We start from the raw sequence: 18351 nt of genomic DNA, 5'->3' as shown, positions 1-18351 counted from the left end.
GATTGATTTCTCTGCGTCCTGCAACCAAACTCATGTTTGTGCTAGGGTCTCACTGCACCTGGAACTTATTGATTTGTCTACTCTGACTGACCAACATGCCCCAGTGATACTTGTGTCTCTGCTCCAAAAATTTTGGGATTTCAGGTGCATGTCCCCATACCCAGCTGTTGAAATGGGTTCTGAGGATTGAAACTCAGGTCCTTATGCTTGTGAGGCAATTATTATTAATATATATCTATTTTTAACTCATAATATTTGAAGGTCATGTTCTTGGTGATAGGGGAATTGGTCACTGGTTTCAAACCTTTACCATCAATACAACTAATATGTGTTTTGTGGATGAGGAATTCCTACAGCTTCTTTAACAAAGACTGTTGGGGTCCAGCCCTTCAATAACCTTTGTCCAGGGTCCATGGAAGAATCTACAACCAACTGATAATCTAATCTTAGACAATATCAAATGAATCTATGTACACGAAACTCTTTAGTTGGTGTACTTTATTCTTCTGAGTCAGTTCTCTCTCTACATAGCTTCTATTCTGCTCTCTTACTTAGCTCCTTTCTTACATGAATTCTCTCTACATTTTTCTGCTGTTCTCTCTTAACAGAATTTTCCCAAGGGCCTGCCCTGGGAAAATCCCTACCAGGGTCCTGGGGAAGACACTACATTTGACGTGGGGTTATCTGAGGAAAAAGCATCTATATACACCATGCTTTTTCATCCATTTACTTTATTTATCTAAGTTAAAATTCTGTCTATACAGATTCAGTTCCATCCTCTCACATTCAGCTCCTCTCTGTACCCACTTTTCCTGTATTTTCATAGTCCTAACTAAGCTCCTGTGCTTTTGACTTCATCTTCATCCTCTGTTCTTTTATCCACCATCTTTCTTTCCTTGCTCCTTACCCCTGACTCTGAGAAATTCTGCCTCCTTATCTTCTCCCTGGCCATGCAGCTCTGTCTACCATCTTAAGAAACTGCTTTGTCCTTTCTCTCCTGGCCACATGACTCTGCTCTGCCCAGGAATCCTGCCCCATGCTTCACTCCACCTGGATATGCAAAAACCTCCTTTTTTCTGGGTCAATTGTTCTGGAATGCTGTTTATCCTGTCTGGGGAAGGGAGGTCTGAACTTCATTTGCACAAGAAACAAAGCTATGCATCTACAGCCTGCTTATCTCCTAGGCCATGCAGGGATATTACCTGGAGGATCAGCAGTAGGTCTGAGAAGCTAAATTGTTGGCAAAATTGCCTAGTATTATATGGGTGCACATGAATTTCATAGCAGATGACAGTTGATATATATTAAAAAGCTAAATAACACCAAATATTCCTTGATAAATGGCTTCCTCTTGAAGGATACTTTGGTCATTCAAGGTATTTATTATATACAGCTGAATCTCTATAATACATTCTTGTGGCTCACTGTACTCTCTAAATCTTATCTCAAATTTCCCATCTAGTTCTTCCCCATCTAGTTCTTTCTCACCTTGTTCTTCCCCATCTTCCACCTCATTATTCTAGTTCTCCAATCTAGTCCTCTCCAAGTCTCTGAAGTTTACAGTTATATACCTATGCAATAGCAATGCTCTGGCTAAGGCAAGGTCACCAGGCTTGAATTCCCTCAGGGTCACAAGGAGGGGTGATAAAAATCCACACAAAGAGCAGTAATAGTCTGCTATCATAACAACCCACAAGGGAAGTGGCTAATGGGGAATGAATCAACTGAGGGCTAAATTTGGTTAATATAGCTAAGAAAGGGAATGTGTGTTCAAAATACACTCTTAGAAGTGGTTAGTTAAAATGTTAAGAGCCTATAATTCGCTAAGTCATAGGTGTGAAAATAAGACTTCCTTATTTTCCTATGGCCTGAAATCTATCCTGGCTGTGTTGTTTTCTAGCAGGGTTGGGCAAGTACACACTAGCTAGGCATCTTGAGCCACAGCTTGATGCACCTGATATGTAAAAGCCCTTTAGTTCTGAGTAATTGTTAAAGGGAGATCTAGAACTAGAGATAACACTTGCAAGAAAGAAGGTTAAACTTAATTAGCACACTCACCAGGCCTTCTCAAACAGATAGTCTAGATGCTGAAGACTGTTCTTAGAACTTTTGGGGAAGTATCTCAGATAAGAGACTTTCATCTGGAGAAGGTCTTAGCCAGATGTTGCTAATAACAATGATTACAGAAAGGCCTGAAATTAGGGGTCTAGGTGTGTGACTGCTTTTAGCACAGTTGGGAGAAGTTATCCAAATACTTTAATTGTAAAGGGGAAATTGTGTCCAATGAATGATCAAAGATACTGTTCTAGGAATGGAAAAGCTACAATAGCACATGAGGAATTCATAGCAGGAAATGGCTAATATTCAAAAGCCAGTATCACAAAGACTCCTTAAACCTTGGTTTTATCCTCTGGAAAGGCCCTTGGCTTCTTCCAAATACAGCTTTGCCACAGTCAGCTGAATTCCTACTTTATGTTTCCGTGGCCCACAGCACTTCTTGGTAATTTTTCATTTTAGTTTTAACATGTACCTTATAACATAAAAACAAACATAATACATCAATATGTGCTGTAAGGAACTTTTTCATTTGGTAGCTTTGCTGATGTTGTTGTATACAAATTTTTCTGAATTTTAGGATTATTTTATATTTATCAAGATGTCTTTGTTAGTTTCACTTGAGTCACCCAGAAAGAGGGAACCTAGGCTGAGGAATTGCCTAGATCAGATTGGCCTATGCCCTTGTCTATGGAGAACTTTCTTAATCCTGATTCATATAAGAGGGCCCTGCCCACTGGGGATGGTGTCATTCCTATAGAGGTAGGCCTGAACTGTGTAAGAAAGGTAACTGAGCCAGGCAGTGGTGGTGCATGCCTTTAATCCCAGCACTTGGGAGGCAGAGGCAGGCGGATCTCTGTGAGTTCGAGGCCAGCTTGGTCTACAGAGTGAGTTCCAGGACAGGCTCCAAAGCTACACAGAGAAACCCTGTCTCGATTCCTCACCCCCCAATAAAAGGAAAGGTGACTGAGCAAGCTAGAGAGAGCAAGATAGTAAGTGTTCATCTGTGATCTCTGCTCTAGTTTCTGCCCAGGCTTCCCTCAAAGATGGACTGGAACCTGTAAGCCAAATAAACCTTTTTCTCCCCAAGTAGCTTTTGGTCATGGTGTTAATTGCATCAATAGAAAGCAAACTGGAATTCAATATTTATGGTGCATTAAATGATTTAGGTAAATACTAATAATTCAACAATACTAAATAACTGAGAATTGGGCTTTCCAGAGATATACACACTGTTATTTGTGGAGAGAAATCTCTCATTCTTCTGTTTTGGTACATCACTTATGTTTTACATTTATCTTGACTAATCTCTTCATTCTTTTTTTCCTTAGATATCCCATTTTATGTTCTTAAATATTTTAAAATTATTTATTTGTTGAAATTATAATCATATCATTTCCCACCTTCTGTTTCCTCCCTCTGACTTCTCTCATATACTGCCATACCCTACCTTGCTTTTCTATAATACAATTAGAAAAGATTTTATTATAGTATAAAGACCAGTGAGCTGGGGAGAAGCAATAATATCACTTGGCTTTCTTATTATTTTATTATTGTGTTAAATGCATGATTAACTTTTACTTTTTAGTTTGGCAACAAATATATATATGGATCTGAACTTTGGCTATACCCAATACATTTTGATAACTAGTAGCATTCTAATTTCCTATGAAGTAATTTATGCAACACATTCATAAAACTTAAGGAAATATGATTAAATGATAATGTTTTAAATTTCAAAATTATTTCCATGAACTTTTGATAAAAATTATTAATAAATATCTAAATGATTTTTTCTTTGAAATGGATTTGTAGTAAATCCTTAGGCTTTTGGAAGGTCAGGATATACATATGTAAGATAAGTTAGGATATCTTGATTTATTGAATCTGATTTCACTTTCTATCTACATTTGTGTATATTCACACACTCATATGGATTTACATGTATCTTTAGGTATTCCCTGTGTCAAAGTTAGGGGTTTTTATAATCCACTAAATTATTTGCATTCATAATATATTCACCCTCTTCATGCCTGTGTGTGTGTGTGTGTGTGTTTTAACAGAATGCTGAGCATTTGGTATGCACTCCATCTACTGCCAAAGTATCAATATATTAATTTAGTTTGGTGCTTACAACAGTTTCTGCCCATACTTTTCCTGAATACTGAAATTAAGTATTTGAGGCTTCCTCTTTTAGCTGTAGCAAATGTTCTTTTTTTCCCATGCTGCCAAGAGAGGTTCCCAGTGACCCTTGAGAGAAATGACAAGAAGACTCTCAAACTCTCTTTCCTTGTTGCTTTTTAGATATTATGGAAGACCATTTTCAGTATTAGGTATAATTGTTGCAACTGTCATCATTTTGGATACAATTTTACATTTATTTAAGTTATTTCCCTAGATAGATTCTTTTTATCCTGAGAGAAAAAAGGTAAGAATATTTTTATGAGTTTGTGACTGTGCATAATTTTACAACATCAAATTATTTTTGAAAAATTGTGTATGAATGTACTCTGCCAGCAGCAATAAAGGAATAACATTTAATCTCTACTAGTGTTGGAAAACAAACCTATAGCTATTAGTTGAAGACATATTTTGGAGTAGGTGGAGATGTGTGCAAATGTATTTTGTTTAGTCAATAAGTATGAAGACATTTGCTCTGCATAGTGGGCCTAACCCTGGGATATAGTAGAGAGTATAAGGTAGCATATGATGAAAAGATAAGAAAGACAGGTCTGAGAGCCATGGCTCCTTAGAGGGCACTGGACACTTTCACACAAAGCTCTGATCCTGTCATGATCATATCACATATGTTTGCTCTCTTGTTTTAGCTGATGGAGGACTAAAGCACTGTCTTGACACAACAATTAAAGACATCTCTTCATGTGCTCCATATTGCAGGCTAATTATACATTTTACTTTGTGGATAAGATAAAAAACTTATCAGAAACACTTCTGAAGATGTTCAGCCTTTTCCAGGGGAGTGGAAATGGCCAAATGTTCAACCAGTTGCAGGTATGTAATGACTGAGGGCTGCAAACCACCTGCTGTAGTCTGGCTGTGAGATATTGGGGTGGCCCTATAAAAAAATGCAACTAGTTTGAAGAATGCATGGGTTCCCCAGTTGACTGTCAACAGACTGGATATGTTTAAAAAAGTCTTTGTGAATTTTTAGTGTTTTCCCCATGCAAATTAGCAGTATATAAAATTAATAATTTACTAAATACTGATATTTTAAATTTTTATTAAATTTAATGCTTTTAAAATACTTTACATTCCTTTCATTTAGAAGTTTATTATTCTACCATTTCTCAGTACTGTCTGGGTCACCCAAAACAGAAAAACAAAATAAAACCAAAACACTGGATAAAAATAGAAGGGACTAGCTGGGAAGGAGGGGTTCAGCCAGAGTGGGAGGAGAATGAGAGGGTATGAATAAAATAAAATTTATTATGTATGTATATGATGATGTCATGATGAAACCATTATTATTTATAATAACATATGCTAACAAAAATAAAAGACTCTAATATTGACTAATTTATGCTTTAAACTAGAGTCATTACTTCATAGCCCAAGAAGCAGTATTTGTTAAATGATAGCTCAGGCAGATCACCTAATAACTTTTGGGCATTTGTGAAGTCATAACTTGAAAATCTGGTTGGATAAGAGAATTTGCCCACATTTTGTTCATGTTTGGCCTATGCATTACCCACTAGACAAACATTTTACATCGTGGACTTAGGAGCCAAAATGGGTAGGTATGATCCTACTCTCTCACACTTTATATCAGGCATGTGATTGTGACCTAGTCACTGAATAGGCCACTGAACAGGTCACTGTCCCTTGGGCTTCTTCCTTGTAAACAAGGAAATGTCTTTGCATGTAAGTGAGCTGAACAGTGGGGTTGGCCAGAGATGAAAAGCTTCTGGGTAGTTCTAGGTTCTCCAAGAGCAGATAGCCTCTGTTCCTTGGGGATGTGGCTGTTGGTAGGTTGCTCATTCCCAGTGGGTGGCCACACACCCATGGACACATGATATCACTAACTGGATTCAGGGAATTAATTATAACAAAAGTAATATAAAAGGATATGAAATTGCAAGAGAGATGAGATAGGGAGTACTAGGGGGAGTTGGACGAGGTGGTGGTGGATGGCTATGATTAGTAGACAGTGTATAAATGTGTGAAACTTTCACAGAATAAGAAATACTAGTTTGAAAAGAAAGAATTTCACTAGAAGAAACAGCTGCTAAAGTGAAAGAAGAGGAAGCTGAGACAGAGTAGAGGCAAGGACATGTGATGGTGGTACACATCTGACAGAAAGGAAGGAGATGTGAGGAGACAAGGTTCCAGGCTCCAGTCAGCCCTGCAGCTTCACGAACATGGCACCTTAGTGCTGTGATACTATTCTATTTGAATTTGTTTGTCCGTGGCTTCCTTTGCTAACACAGATCCTATCAAGTGTTTTTGCAATGGACCTGATAGAAGATCCTTTAGGTTTTATAAGGCACCTGTTGTAGCTATAAATACCAACATCCTGTCTTGTTATCATCAAGGCAACAGTGGACAGGATGCCACTAGAATGTGAAGAGGAGCCTGATGCCCCAAGAAGTCTGCAGTTAGCTGAATACTATTCACCAAGAAGAAGTGTCAGAAATTAACAGCCTTATTGAGCAATTACCTTACTCAGGCTGGGTAATCACAGGTTCCTAGTCTAAGATTTTGCTGGTAGAAAGCTGTCCATGTTTGTAGTGAAGTCCAAGCTGGCTTCTGCCACTAGGTGGAGTCCAGTAAGCTTTTGGATGGTCCCCATCTGTTCTGCAGTTTATTTTCCTTCCAGTAAAAGGCAGTGGTAATTTCCCCCAGGGAATTCTGTGAGATTAAATGAACTAATGTGTAATAAAGTACCCTGCACTCTGTCTGGCAAATAGCTAATGCCCAGTGAAGGAAGACAGACAAGATTTAAGAAAGAGCAAGGAACCAGACTTCATAATACACTCTTATCTCCATGAACTTGGCTAGATGAAAGCACTAAAGGACAAAGCCAGGGTGAGTAGGGAAGGAGTTAAGTGCATAAGGTACAGGGACAGATAACACAAGGCCTAACATGGTTTGAGACTAAAGCATAGATAACTATCACTGTCCACCAATGAACTAGAAAGTCCTTTTGTACTTATTTAGGTATGTATGTGCATGTGCACACTCTCTCCACCATGTGGGTCCAGGGAATTGAACTCAGGTCATCAGGCTTGGCAGCAACTGCTGAACCATCTCTCCCTTCTAGAACTAGCAAATTGTTAATAACTCCCATGTCTTAATTCTGGCATGAGGACCCACTGCATCTGTAGTTTTCCTGCTGTTTGTTGGGCATGGCAATGTGTTTTAAGCAAACACATGCCCATTTCAAAAATCAAAATGCAGAATTTTATTACACCAGATTGATTTTGGAGAACTCACCACAGCAAAACCTTTGGCAGATGAGGCAACATTAAAACAATGAGAGAAGAGCAAGGCATAAGCTGCTTTTGAAGGTGCAGCTTTGCACATCAGCCCCGAGAGAGTGTGTCTGGGAAAGGCTGAAGTCCTTCTGTATAACCACTAAGGCTGGAGAAATGGCTCAGTCGTTAAGAGCACTGGCTCTTTTTACAGAGGTCCTGAGTTCAATCCCAGGAACCACATGGTGTCTCACAACCATCTGTGTAACCACTAACTCTCTTCAACACAACTGGCCTGCACAAATTTGATGTGGAGGAGGAATCATGGGAAAAAGATAATCCTGTGGCTTCATTAGGAATACTTGTTCATAATTTTCAGTACTAAAGCATCATTGCAATTATAATTTTTATAATCATTATCTTTATTTTTCAAGGTTCAAGACTATATCAAATGCTGACTCGTTACTTATTAGGATGTCTTGCCTTAGTTAGGGTTTCTTTTGCTATGATAAAATACCACGAACGAAGGGAACTTGAGAAAGAAAGGGTTCTTTGCTTACACTTTCCAATCATGGTTCTTCATGGAAGGAAGTCAAGGCAGGGACTTAAGGCAGGAACCTGGAAACAGGAACTGAAACAAAAGTCATAGAGGAACCTTGCTTACTGGCTTGCTCCTCATGGCTTGTTCAGACTGCTTTTTTATACAACCCAAGATCACCAGCCCAGGGGTAGCACTGCACACAGTGAGCTGGGCCCTCTCACATCAGCCATTGATAAAGAAAATGCCACAAAGACTTGCTAACAGGCCAATTGGATGTGGACATTTTCTCAACTGAGGTTCCCTCTTCTCAAATTCCTCTAGCTTGTGTCAAGTTGACAGAAAACTAACCGGAACATGTCTTCAAACTTCTTTTAAGTGGATCCACTTTGTGTTTCTTTTCCCCATGTCATAAAACTTTGTGTAAGTTTAGTAAGTATTATTGACTAAGAAGGTGTGATGCAATCATTTCTGTGAAGCTTCCTTGCTTTCCTTTAGGATGCCCTGAGAAACAAATTTATAAGAAACTTTGTAGTGAGCCAGTTGCATGTTGACGTGGACAAGCTTTCTGAAGATCTGCACACATATGGTAAGGATGCTGATGGTTTGTGTGGCATCCATCTGTCCCTGACTGCAGTGCTTGGATTCTACCCCATTGGCCATGCTGTTGTTGGTGACATTTGGTAATTTACTCTCCCTATTTCTGTTTCACTGTCCGTAACATGAAGGGCTGGAGGTAGATATGCCACAAAATTTGTTCATACCTGGAAGTTCTCTGGTTACAGCAGGAGGTCTAGAGAAAGGAAAGCTTTTCATTAGGTAAAACACATTTACTGAAAAGTAACTGGTGGATGTGCCATTTGCAAAAGTGGTGAGGATAGGTTGAATATCTCTTACTTAAAATGCTTGGGACACAAGAGTTTCAGATTTGAGATGTTTTGTATACCCTTACAGGATTAGTTTAAGGATGGGACCCAAATCTCCTTACAAAATTCTTGTAGCTACTACATACCAGTATGAAGATATATTTTTTTTTAATTAACTAAAATTATTTATTTATTTTACATCCTGGCATAGTTTCCCCTCCCCCTCTCTTCCTATTCCTTCTCCCCACCTCCACTCTGCCCCTCCCAACCCACCCCTCCTCTGTTTCTGATCAGAAAGGGGCAGGCCTCCCATGGGTGTCAACGAAGCATGGCATATCAAGTTGAGCTAGGACTGAGCTCCTCCCCTTGTATTAAGGCTGGCCAAGGCAACCCAGGATGAGGAGTAGGTTCCCAAAAGTCTGCCGAAGCACCAGGAACAGCCCCGCTCTCACTGCCTAGGAGTCCCTCAAGCAGACCAAGCTACACAACTGTCACACATATGTAGAGTGCCTAGGTTGGTTCCATGATTTTATACAGTAATTTTCAGTATGAAAACCAAGTTTCATGATGTGAGATTTTCTGCTTGTGGTTTCATTGGACTGGTCGGCTTTACTTTGTGACTTTTTTTTTCTATGATGATTTTCTTTAGCTAGGTTTCATCTCATGAATTTATTTCAATTGTTATGTTTTCCATTTATATCTTTTTGCATTCTACCTTTTTAGTTGAAAGTCTGTTTTCAACATAATAACACATAATTATGTTTTAATTCCCCGCTTTTCGCTATGTAGTTTGTCTTTTGCTGGTTGATTTTTTCTCTTTGATTTTGGTTAGTCTGCCTTACCTCTAATATTAAGTATTTTTTCATTGATGATCAGGTATTTAATAGTGAGAGGTTGTAAAAATGAATTTGCATCCCCAGATGGGGTTATCTCCAGCAGATCATTCATTTTCCTTGATTATGGCAGAGAGCTGTGATGGGACCACATTCTCTTAATCCCATTAAGGCCTACTCTTCTATTTCTTTCTGCTCTTGAGGAAAAGCTCCACTATGGTAGGGAAGAGTCTGAATTGAAAAATGTGTGTTTACTGGAGTCCATATCTTTGGAAGACAGTGAAGTCTAAGCCCCATGCAACCTCTGGACAAGTAGCTTCTTAGTTTTAAAAAAAAATTTTTTTTTTTAGATTTTAAAAAAGTATGTGTATGAGTGTTTTTCCTGTGTTTATGATGCTCACCACATGTACACCTATTGCTTGAGTTCAGAAGAGGGCATATGAGCTCTTGGAACTGGTGTTTCCTAATGGTTGTGAGCCACCATGCTGGTGCTAGGGACTGATCCCAGGTCTTCTGCATGAGCAGCCAGTGTGCCTAACCATTAAGCCATCTCTCTTGCTGTAAGTTTCTTAGTTCTTAGTGATATGTAACGGTAGGATACCTGAGTGTCCATTTTGTCCAAGCTCTCAGACCTTCAAGTCTTTCCTGTATGGCTTGTTTGAAGCCATAGTAAAGATTTTCATTCTTAATGTTTATTTATTTAATGTGTGTGTGTACCATGCATGGAGGTGTCTGCCTGCATGCTTACATGCATAGCCTGGAGAAAGCCATTTGATACCCTTCTCTGTTGCTCGCTGCCTTATTCCCTGGAGACAGGGTCTGTCACTGAACCTGGGGCTGGCTGCTCTTTGGCTAGGCTGACCTAGCCCTGCTTGCCTCCACTACATATCTGCCCACCCCCAACAATGGGGTGACAGGTTTGTATGGACATATCCAGCTTTTTGGAATAGGTGTTGGAGACCTAAACTCAGGTCCTCATGGTTGCAATGTACCTGAGCTGTCTTCCCAGTCCTTGTTTCTAAAAAGTCTTTCATGCCTTCCAATTGTCCTTACCAGGAACATTTCATTTTCGATAGCAGGAATTCCCTCTGTGGTCCTTTATACTTGAGGATTATTATTTTATAATTAAGGGAAGTTTCTTGTCATCTTTTCTGCAACATTTTTACCTCCATTTGCAAAACAATGTCATTTTATCTTCAGAGTTAAACAAATTATCAGAATTTGCTTGTTGTGACAAAATCCCTGATGTAAACAGCCTAGTGCAGGAAGGCTTTATTTGGCTCAGAGCTTCTGAGGGGTCAGCCCATCATGACATCATGGGAGGGGTGTGGCACAACAGTTTAAATCATGGCAGCAGGAAGTAGGAGAAATGTCATGTAGGAAAAGGTCAGGGCAAAGGACATGCCTTGGTGACCTACTTCCTGCAAAGAACTCTCCTCCTAGTTTTCACCTTTGCCCAATGGAGCCATCCTATAATGAATCTACCAAAAATTCATCTACTGATTAGGTAAGAGCCTTCATGAAAATCAATTTTATTTTTACCCATTTGATGTATCAGCATTACAGAGACTATATATATCATATATAGTTATAAAATATTTATAGATTTTTTTACACACATACACACACGCATATATATATATATGAGTTTGCTATTGATAAACACTCAGTTATTTTGTGTATGAACAGAACTGGACTCTTTTGAGATATTTTTCAATGAAACTCATTAATTTTTTGCTCATTTGTGGGAGACCCACTGTATAAATAACAAGCACTGGAGAGGAAGTTGATTTGTTCTAATTTCTTTGCTGTCCCCAGGACGGATGCTGGACAAGATGTTTAGCCATGGGGGGGCTGGACACTTCCAGTTCTTGGGCGGTATCGTGGCCAACCTCTCTTCCTGTGTGCTGTTGGACCGATTCCAGGCAGTGGAGGCTGTTGACACCCTGGAGACCACTGCGCATGAACTCATGCAGCAGAACAGTTTCTTGGCCAGTAAGTACTTGGCAGAAAAATGTGCTCACCAAGGCACAGCTCCAATAGGTGGTCATTTTGTCCCATCTCCCTAAGTGCATCCTAAGTTGATTCAGGAAGAAGTCTTTTCTAGATAAACCATGAAATGGAGCAGAGGTAAATGAGCTGAGCTAGTAAAAGGATGTTCTCTGTGCTGTAATGACAGTCAACTGTTCCCAATCCCTAGGGCACCGCTATTCTGGTTTTTACTGTTTTGACTCATTTGATGGCGGAATCTCACATGAGAAGCAGTGTACTGAAACTCTATCACTTTTACTTTTATCACAGTATCTTGATGGTCTGAAGTACAAAAGAAAAATGACAATGGCCAGTTAGATTCTGTTATCAATTGTACATTTATTCAGCATAAGTATGATGTTCTTTTTGAGCAAACACTGGATTATTTTGTTGTTTGGTGCTAGGGATTTAAGCCAGGACCATGTGAAAGCTCAGTATATATGCTACTGCTAGAATATAGCTCCAACTCCACACAGTTCATTGAGGAATAAGATGAATTTGCTAGGGACACAGCAATATTGTAACAAAATACTACCAAGTTCAGCCTGAGGGACCTAACTGAAACTTGTTGCATTATAGTTCTATAGACTAGAAGTCTAAAACCCAGGTGCCCATTGGTTTCCTTTGATGGCTCTTAGGGAAGGATGTTTTGTGGGCATGTACTGGCTAATGGATGCATGTCTCCTTTTGAAATCTCTTTATATAATCTATTCCTGTATCTGCCCAATTGGCCCTTTTCATAAGGATACAATCATGTTGAATTAAGCCCTACTCTGAAAGCATCATTTTAACATACAACCCCTTTCAAGATACCATCTTCATGGGTAGGGAGATAAATGGCTCAGTGGAAAAGACATGCTTTTGTTGTGCAACTAGAGGACCTAAGTTCAAATCCACAGCAACCATTGCTAAAACAAACAAACAAAAAAAACAAAACAGCTGTGGCTATATACGTAAGACTGAACCTCATTGTTATGGCTGCAGGGGCAGAATCGTTGGGACTTTGTGAGAGACCCTGTCTCAAGGGAATAGGAGAGTGATGGTGGAGAAGAACACTTGATGTCTTCCTTTGACATCCACATGCATGCACATGCATTCACACATACAAGTGTGTTGACCGCACACACTCACACACACATGCATTACTCCCCCCACCCCCAATACACACACACACACACACACACACACACACAATGCTCTCTCCTAAGATGATCACATTCTGACCTCCAGGAGTTTGCATTTTGAGGGAACACAATTCCTCTTATAATAATCTTTCTACATTAAATACAGACAATCTATGTGTCCCAAGGCTGTGTCCTAACATGGGCCAGGAATCAGAAGGTAATCTTCAAAACTTCTCAGTGCACAGATTAGTAGGTGCATACGTGTTTGAATGTCAGCTCTGAATTCCTTCCCATTGTTAAGATTCTGGAGCTGTAAGGATCTGAAATAATGAAGTTGTTTCTCTGTTCCCCATTCTGCTTCCTCAGCCATCATCTCCCCTTTTGTCATCTTCCTTGATGTTCATATCTTACTTCTGTCTTAGTGGCTACTTAAGTAGTTTCTCCGATTTCATTATGTAAGCCATTTTCTTCATCATACACTTTTGGTTGCTATTATTATATTAATGTAATCTTTTCTCTCAAGATTAAAAAAAATTTCCCCCTCTACTCATTTAAAGAAACAGTTCAACTCTTCTTGCAAAACAAAATCAAATATAATAGTTGGATACATACATTTTTTTTCAAACTTACATTTAATGAATTTTAATTTCAACAAAATAGGGGTAAAGGAAAGGTTTAATGTCTGTGTTATTTTCAGAAAGAATGGAGAGCCCCCACTGCAAGCACCGATACATAGGACTGCACCTCTGTGTGTGAAGGGAATAGAGCTTTACTGCTGTGTTAGGGTGAGAGAGGAGGACTGTCAGAAGGACCAGCATCCAGCCCATTCCAGTCCTCATCCAGGACATGGGAGATTCGAATTGCAATGGAAGCTCCCTGCAACACCATGCTGAAATCATCTCCTTACTCAACTGTAGTTAGCACTTAATAAATGGTAATTAAGCACCAAGAATAATTATCCCACTATCTTTTCCATCCAAAAAGGAAACTTGCAAGCAATCCCAGTCTCTTTCATATACATCACACTTTTTCTTCTTCGTATGGCTTTAGTTTACCCTTGCCCCACAAACAAAATAAAGATAAAAACAACAACAACAACAACAACAACAACAACAACAAATTTTTCCTTAAAAACAAATGACAATAACAAAAATAACCTGACCTAACTATATTCATAGGAAATGATACCGGAGTAAACAATAAAATAGGAGATACGACCAAAGGATTCTTCTGGTTTTTTACATGAAGCCAACCACCATCACCTAACAGGCTGGGAGCCAAATCACACCACACAGTCAACACATGTTGACTCTCACTGGAGATGGAGAACATGGTAGATGCTAGAACTTGCCCAGCAGCCTTTGTCCTAAAATAGGCACTTCAACACAGCAAGTGTTTTTCAGAATAGTTTTTCTTTACTTACCCACACCTGGCTACTGGACTCTGCTCTTTCAAACAACTGATTGTGTTGTCCTTCACCAGAAATGTAATCTTTTGTACTATCTTTTAACATTTTTATTGAAAAATACTTTATGTAATGTGTTTTGATCATGTTTTCCCCTCCCTTAATTCTTCCCAGGTGCTCCTCACCTTCCTCCCTACCAAACTTCATATTCTATCTCTCTTTAGAACAAAGAAAGACAAAAATAAAAACAAGAAATACACACACACACACACACACACACACACACACATAATTCCCACAAAAACGGAAATCAAAATAAGCAAAGGCCAATAAAACAAACCAAAAACCAAAAACCAATAAACCTAAACAAAGCAAAATGAGTCAAAAGGTCTACAAAAGTATATTTAGTTCTTTTTGTGTTGGTCAAGTGCTCCTGGGTATGGAGCCTGCTCTGAAGTGTGGTTAATACACCCAGTGAGACTCCACTGGAGAAAACTGATTTTTTCCTTTGCCAATGAGTATGAACTGCAGATAGCTTCTTGGTTAGGAATGGAGGCCTGTGTCTGCTCCCCCATCACCTCTGACTCTTAACAATCTTTTTGCTTCCTCTTCTGCATAGATCCCTGAACCCTGAGTGGAGGGCCTTGATAAAGACATCTCAATTAGGACTGAGTGCTTCAATATCTCTCATTTTCTGCATATTGACCACACTGTGGGTCTCTGTGTTCATTCCTGTCTTCTGCAAGAAGCAGCTTCTCTGTGTTGAGTGAGGCAGTGACCTATTTTTACAGCAGTATTTCATTAGGGGTCATTTAATTGCTATGTTCCTTTAGCAGAATAATAGCACTGGCTATAATAATAGCTTGGTTATAGCTTGTGATACAGGTTTTTCCCTAAAGCCCATGACCTATCTACTCTCAGATTTTGGCTACTTTAGAGGTATCAAGTAGGGTTTCCATCTCATGGAGTGGGCCTTAAGTCCAATCAGAAAGTGGTTGGTTACTTCTCTAACAGTTGTGGCAATATTGCACAAGTGTATCTTACAGACAAGTCACTTTCATAGGTTACAGGTTTGTAGCTAGGAAATACTGATGACTGCCCTTTCCTTCTGATAGCATGAGGTGTACCTTCCTGTAAAATGAATGTTAGCCAATAGGGGTGAATCTTCTAGTTAGGCACAAGATCAGCTTCTCCATGTTTGATGAGATATGTAAGTGTTGTTCAGCAATAGGTCCTTACCATCAGACTGTGAAGAACAACCGATAGCCTTGGCTAGAGCCTGTATTTGAAGGTTTCCCTGGTGTTACTTTGGTGAATGATTCAACATGTAACCCATTACTGCACAACAGGTTGTAGATATCTAGTCAGGGTATTGTCTCTTCTATTATTTGGTGACTACATTTGGATTCCTTTCATCTATGTATATATTTAGGAAGCTTCTACAGGAGTAGGCTTCCATATGGCTTTTCGTGTGTGTGTGTGTGTGTGTGTGTGTGTGTGTGTGTGTGTGTGTGTGTGTGTGTGTGTGTGTGTGTGTGTGTGTGTGTGTGTGTGTGTGTAAAGATTTTATTTATTATGTATACAGTGTTCTGCCTGCACATATGCCTGAAGGCCAGAAGAAGGCACCAGATCTCATTGTACATGGTTGTGAGCCACTATGTGTTTGCTGGGAATTGAATGCAGGACCTCTGGAAGGGCAGCCAGTGCTCTTAACCTCTGAGCATGAGCTATCATTTGTTTTGTTGATCTTGTGGTAAAATGAAGTCTCAAAGTAGTTTTAATTTGTGTGTCTTTTATAGCTAAGGATGTTGAGCATCTCTTTAAGTGTTCTTCAGTTGTTTGTGTTTCACCTGTTGGGAACTTTTGGATTAGATTTATGTGAGGGTCAACATGTGATTTTAGCTGTAGTCATATTTCTTTTATAAACTTGGGTACATTTGTGTTTGGTACATATGTGTTTAAAACTGCAATGTCCTCTTGGTAGATTTATTTTCTTCTACCATGAGTATGTACTCCTTTCCCATTTCTTCTGAATAGTTTTGGCTTGAAGTCTATTTTGCTAGATATTAAAATGGCTATACTTGCATGCTTCTTGGGGCCATTTACTTGGAATATCATTTTCTATTTTTTTACCCTCAGATGATGTTGATCATTGTTGGTGAGGTATGCTTTTTGCATGCAGCATAAAGATGGATCCTGTTTTCTAATCCAATCTGTTAGTTTACATATTTTTATTAGGAAATTGAGACCATTAATATTGAGAGTTAATAATGAGCAATGTTTATTTATTCCTGTTATTTTGTTGTTATGATGTGGGTTCTTCCCCATGTTTTTGATTTACTGTCCTGGGATTATTTATTCTTTTGTCTTCTTTGTTCTGTACGCTTAATGTTTTGGTTATTATGTATCATGGGGAATTTCTTTTCTTGTCCTTTCCATTTGGTGTTCTATATACTTCTTGTACCTTGATAGGAACTTACTTCTTTCAATTGGGAAAATTTCCTTCTATAATTTGGTTAAAACTATTTTCTGTGACTTTGACTCTGATTTCTTTTTCTACTTCTGTCCCTGTTATTCATAGACTATGTCCTTTCAGAGTATCCCAGATTTCTTGGAAGTTTTGTGCCTGGGTTCTTTTAAGTTGAACATTTTCTTTGACTGAGCCGTCGATTTCTTCCACTTTGGCTTCAACACCTGAGATTTTCTTTTCCGTGTCTTAGAATCCATTGGTGACTCAGATGACTCTTACGTGTCAAAATGTCAGTTAAAGCTAACTAGTACACTCTATCCCTTGTTATCTTGGAGCACAAACACACCACCTTTAAACCATAATCTTTTATTCCTTGTTCTTAAGATTTCATGTTAACATCATAATATGAAAACACAGCCCAACTTTTAAAATTCTCACAGTTCCTACATTCTTTACTACTTTAAAAGTCCAAGGTCTCTTAAGTGTGGGCTCTAGTAATTAAAACAAAACTTTATTATTCCAAACAGGAAGACCCAGAACCACAATTAGATACAAGCACCCCCCAAGTCTCAGGTTATGTCTAAATTCTGTAGCTGAACATTCAACATCTGCCCAATACCACAACTTTAATAGTCTTTGAGCTCCAAAAGGCTTGGGAAGTTCCATTTTCCAGCATTGCCATTCATAGCCTATATAGCTTACGCCATAGGCTTAGGCTAGCTCCAGTCCTTCTTGGATGTCAGATGGTCCTGGAATCTCTAATGCCTTAGGGTTTCCAAAGCAACTAAGATTGCACCTTTACCAAAGGCCTCTTCTAGCATTTTCAGAGAGACTTCAGCTCTGCCATACAGTGCCAAGACCTAGCTGCTCACCATGACTCCTTCCTACCTTCAAAGCCACTGGGACCTGAGTGATTCTCACATACTATTTGCCACATTCTTCTGTGAGCTTGAAATGTAACCCATCTCCATGCACAGACTCTAAGGAAACACTTTCCTAGTTTCCCAGTGAAGCTCGGATTTCATCTAAATGACAATAACCTCTCATTATTCACAGCTAATTTTTCAGCCCTGACCAGCACCCTGTTGTCCAGACAAAGCACACACCCTTTTCTAGCACACTTTTTTCTTTCTGGTGGACCCATGGATACATTTATCTCTCTTTTCAGTGTGTAGGATTCCTTCAAGCACTTTCTTTGGTATTGGCTTAGTGGTTATGACTTTCTTTAGCTTGTGTTTGTCATGGAAAACTATGTTCCTTTTCCATTTGATTATAAAGCATGGCTTTCTAGATACAGCAATCTTTTGGCAGTTCCTGTCTTTTGTGGCTTGGATACTGTTCTGTGTCTTCCTGGCTATTGTTGTTTTTTGTTGGGAGACCTACTGTTAATCTAACGGGCATACCTTTCTATGTAACTTGGTGCTTCTCTTTTACAACTTCTAATGTTCTTTCTTTGTGTCTAACTGTAAAATAAAGTGGGGAGGGTCTTCTCTGTGTCGTTGTATTATTGAATATATTTTCCATATCTTTAGCTTATTGCTTCTATGGAATGATACATGAATTTGATTTTTTAGTTGTAAATTCACTCCTCTGTTTT

General features: G+C 39.0%; 1 protein-coding gene across 1 annotated transcript in view; it reads left to right on the top strand.

Annotated features, from left to right (window-relative positions):
* The window catches only part of Abca13 (ATP binding cassette subfamily A member 13), a 428395-nt gene that overhangs the window by 139606 nt on the left and 270438 nt on the right, over window positions 1-18351 (top strand). The window contains exons 29-31 of the mRNA XM_036201460.1: window positions 4954-5067; window positions 8524-8614; window positions 11543-11719. Coding sequence (XP_036057353.1) covers window positions 4954-5067; window positions 8524-8614; window positions 11543-11719 — 382 coding nt within the window. The remainder of the gene's footprint in view (window positions 1-4953; window positions 5068-8523; window positions 8615-11542; window positions 11720-18351) is intronic.

The sequence above is a fragment of the Onychomys torridus genome, chromosome 10 (genome assembly GCF_903995425.1).
Source record: "Onychomys torridus chromosome 10, mOncTor1.1, whole genome shotgun sequence".
Taxonomy (NCBI): Eukaryota; Metazoa; Chordata; class Mammalia; order Rodentia; family Cricetidae; genus Onychomys; species Onychomys torridus.
This window is presented reverse-complemented; position numbering and strand designations above follow the sequence as displayed.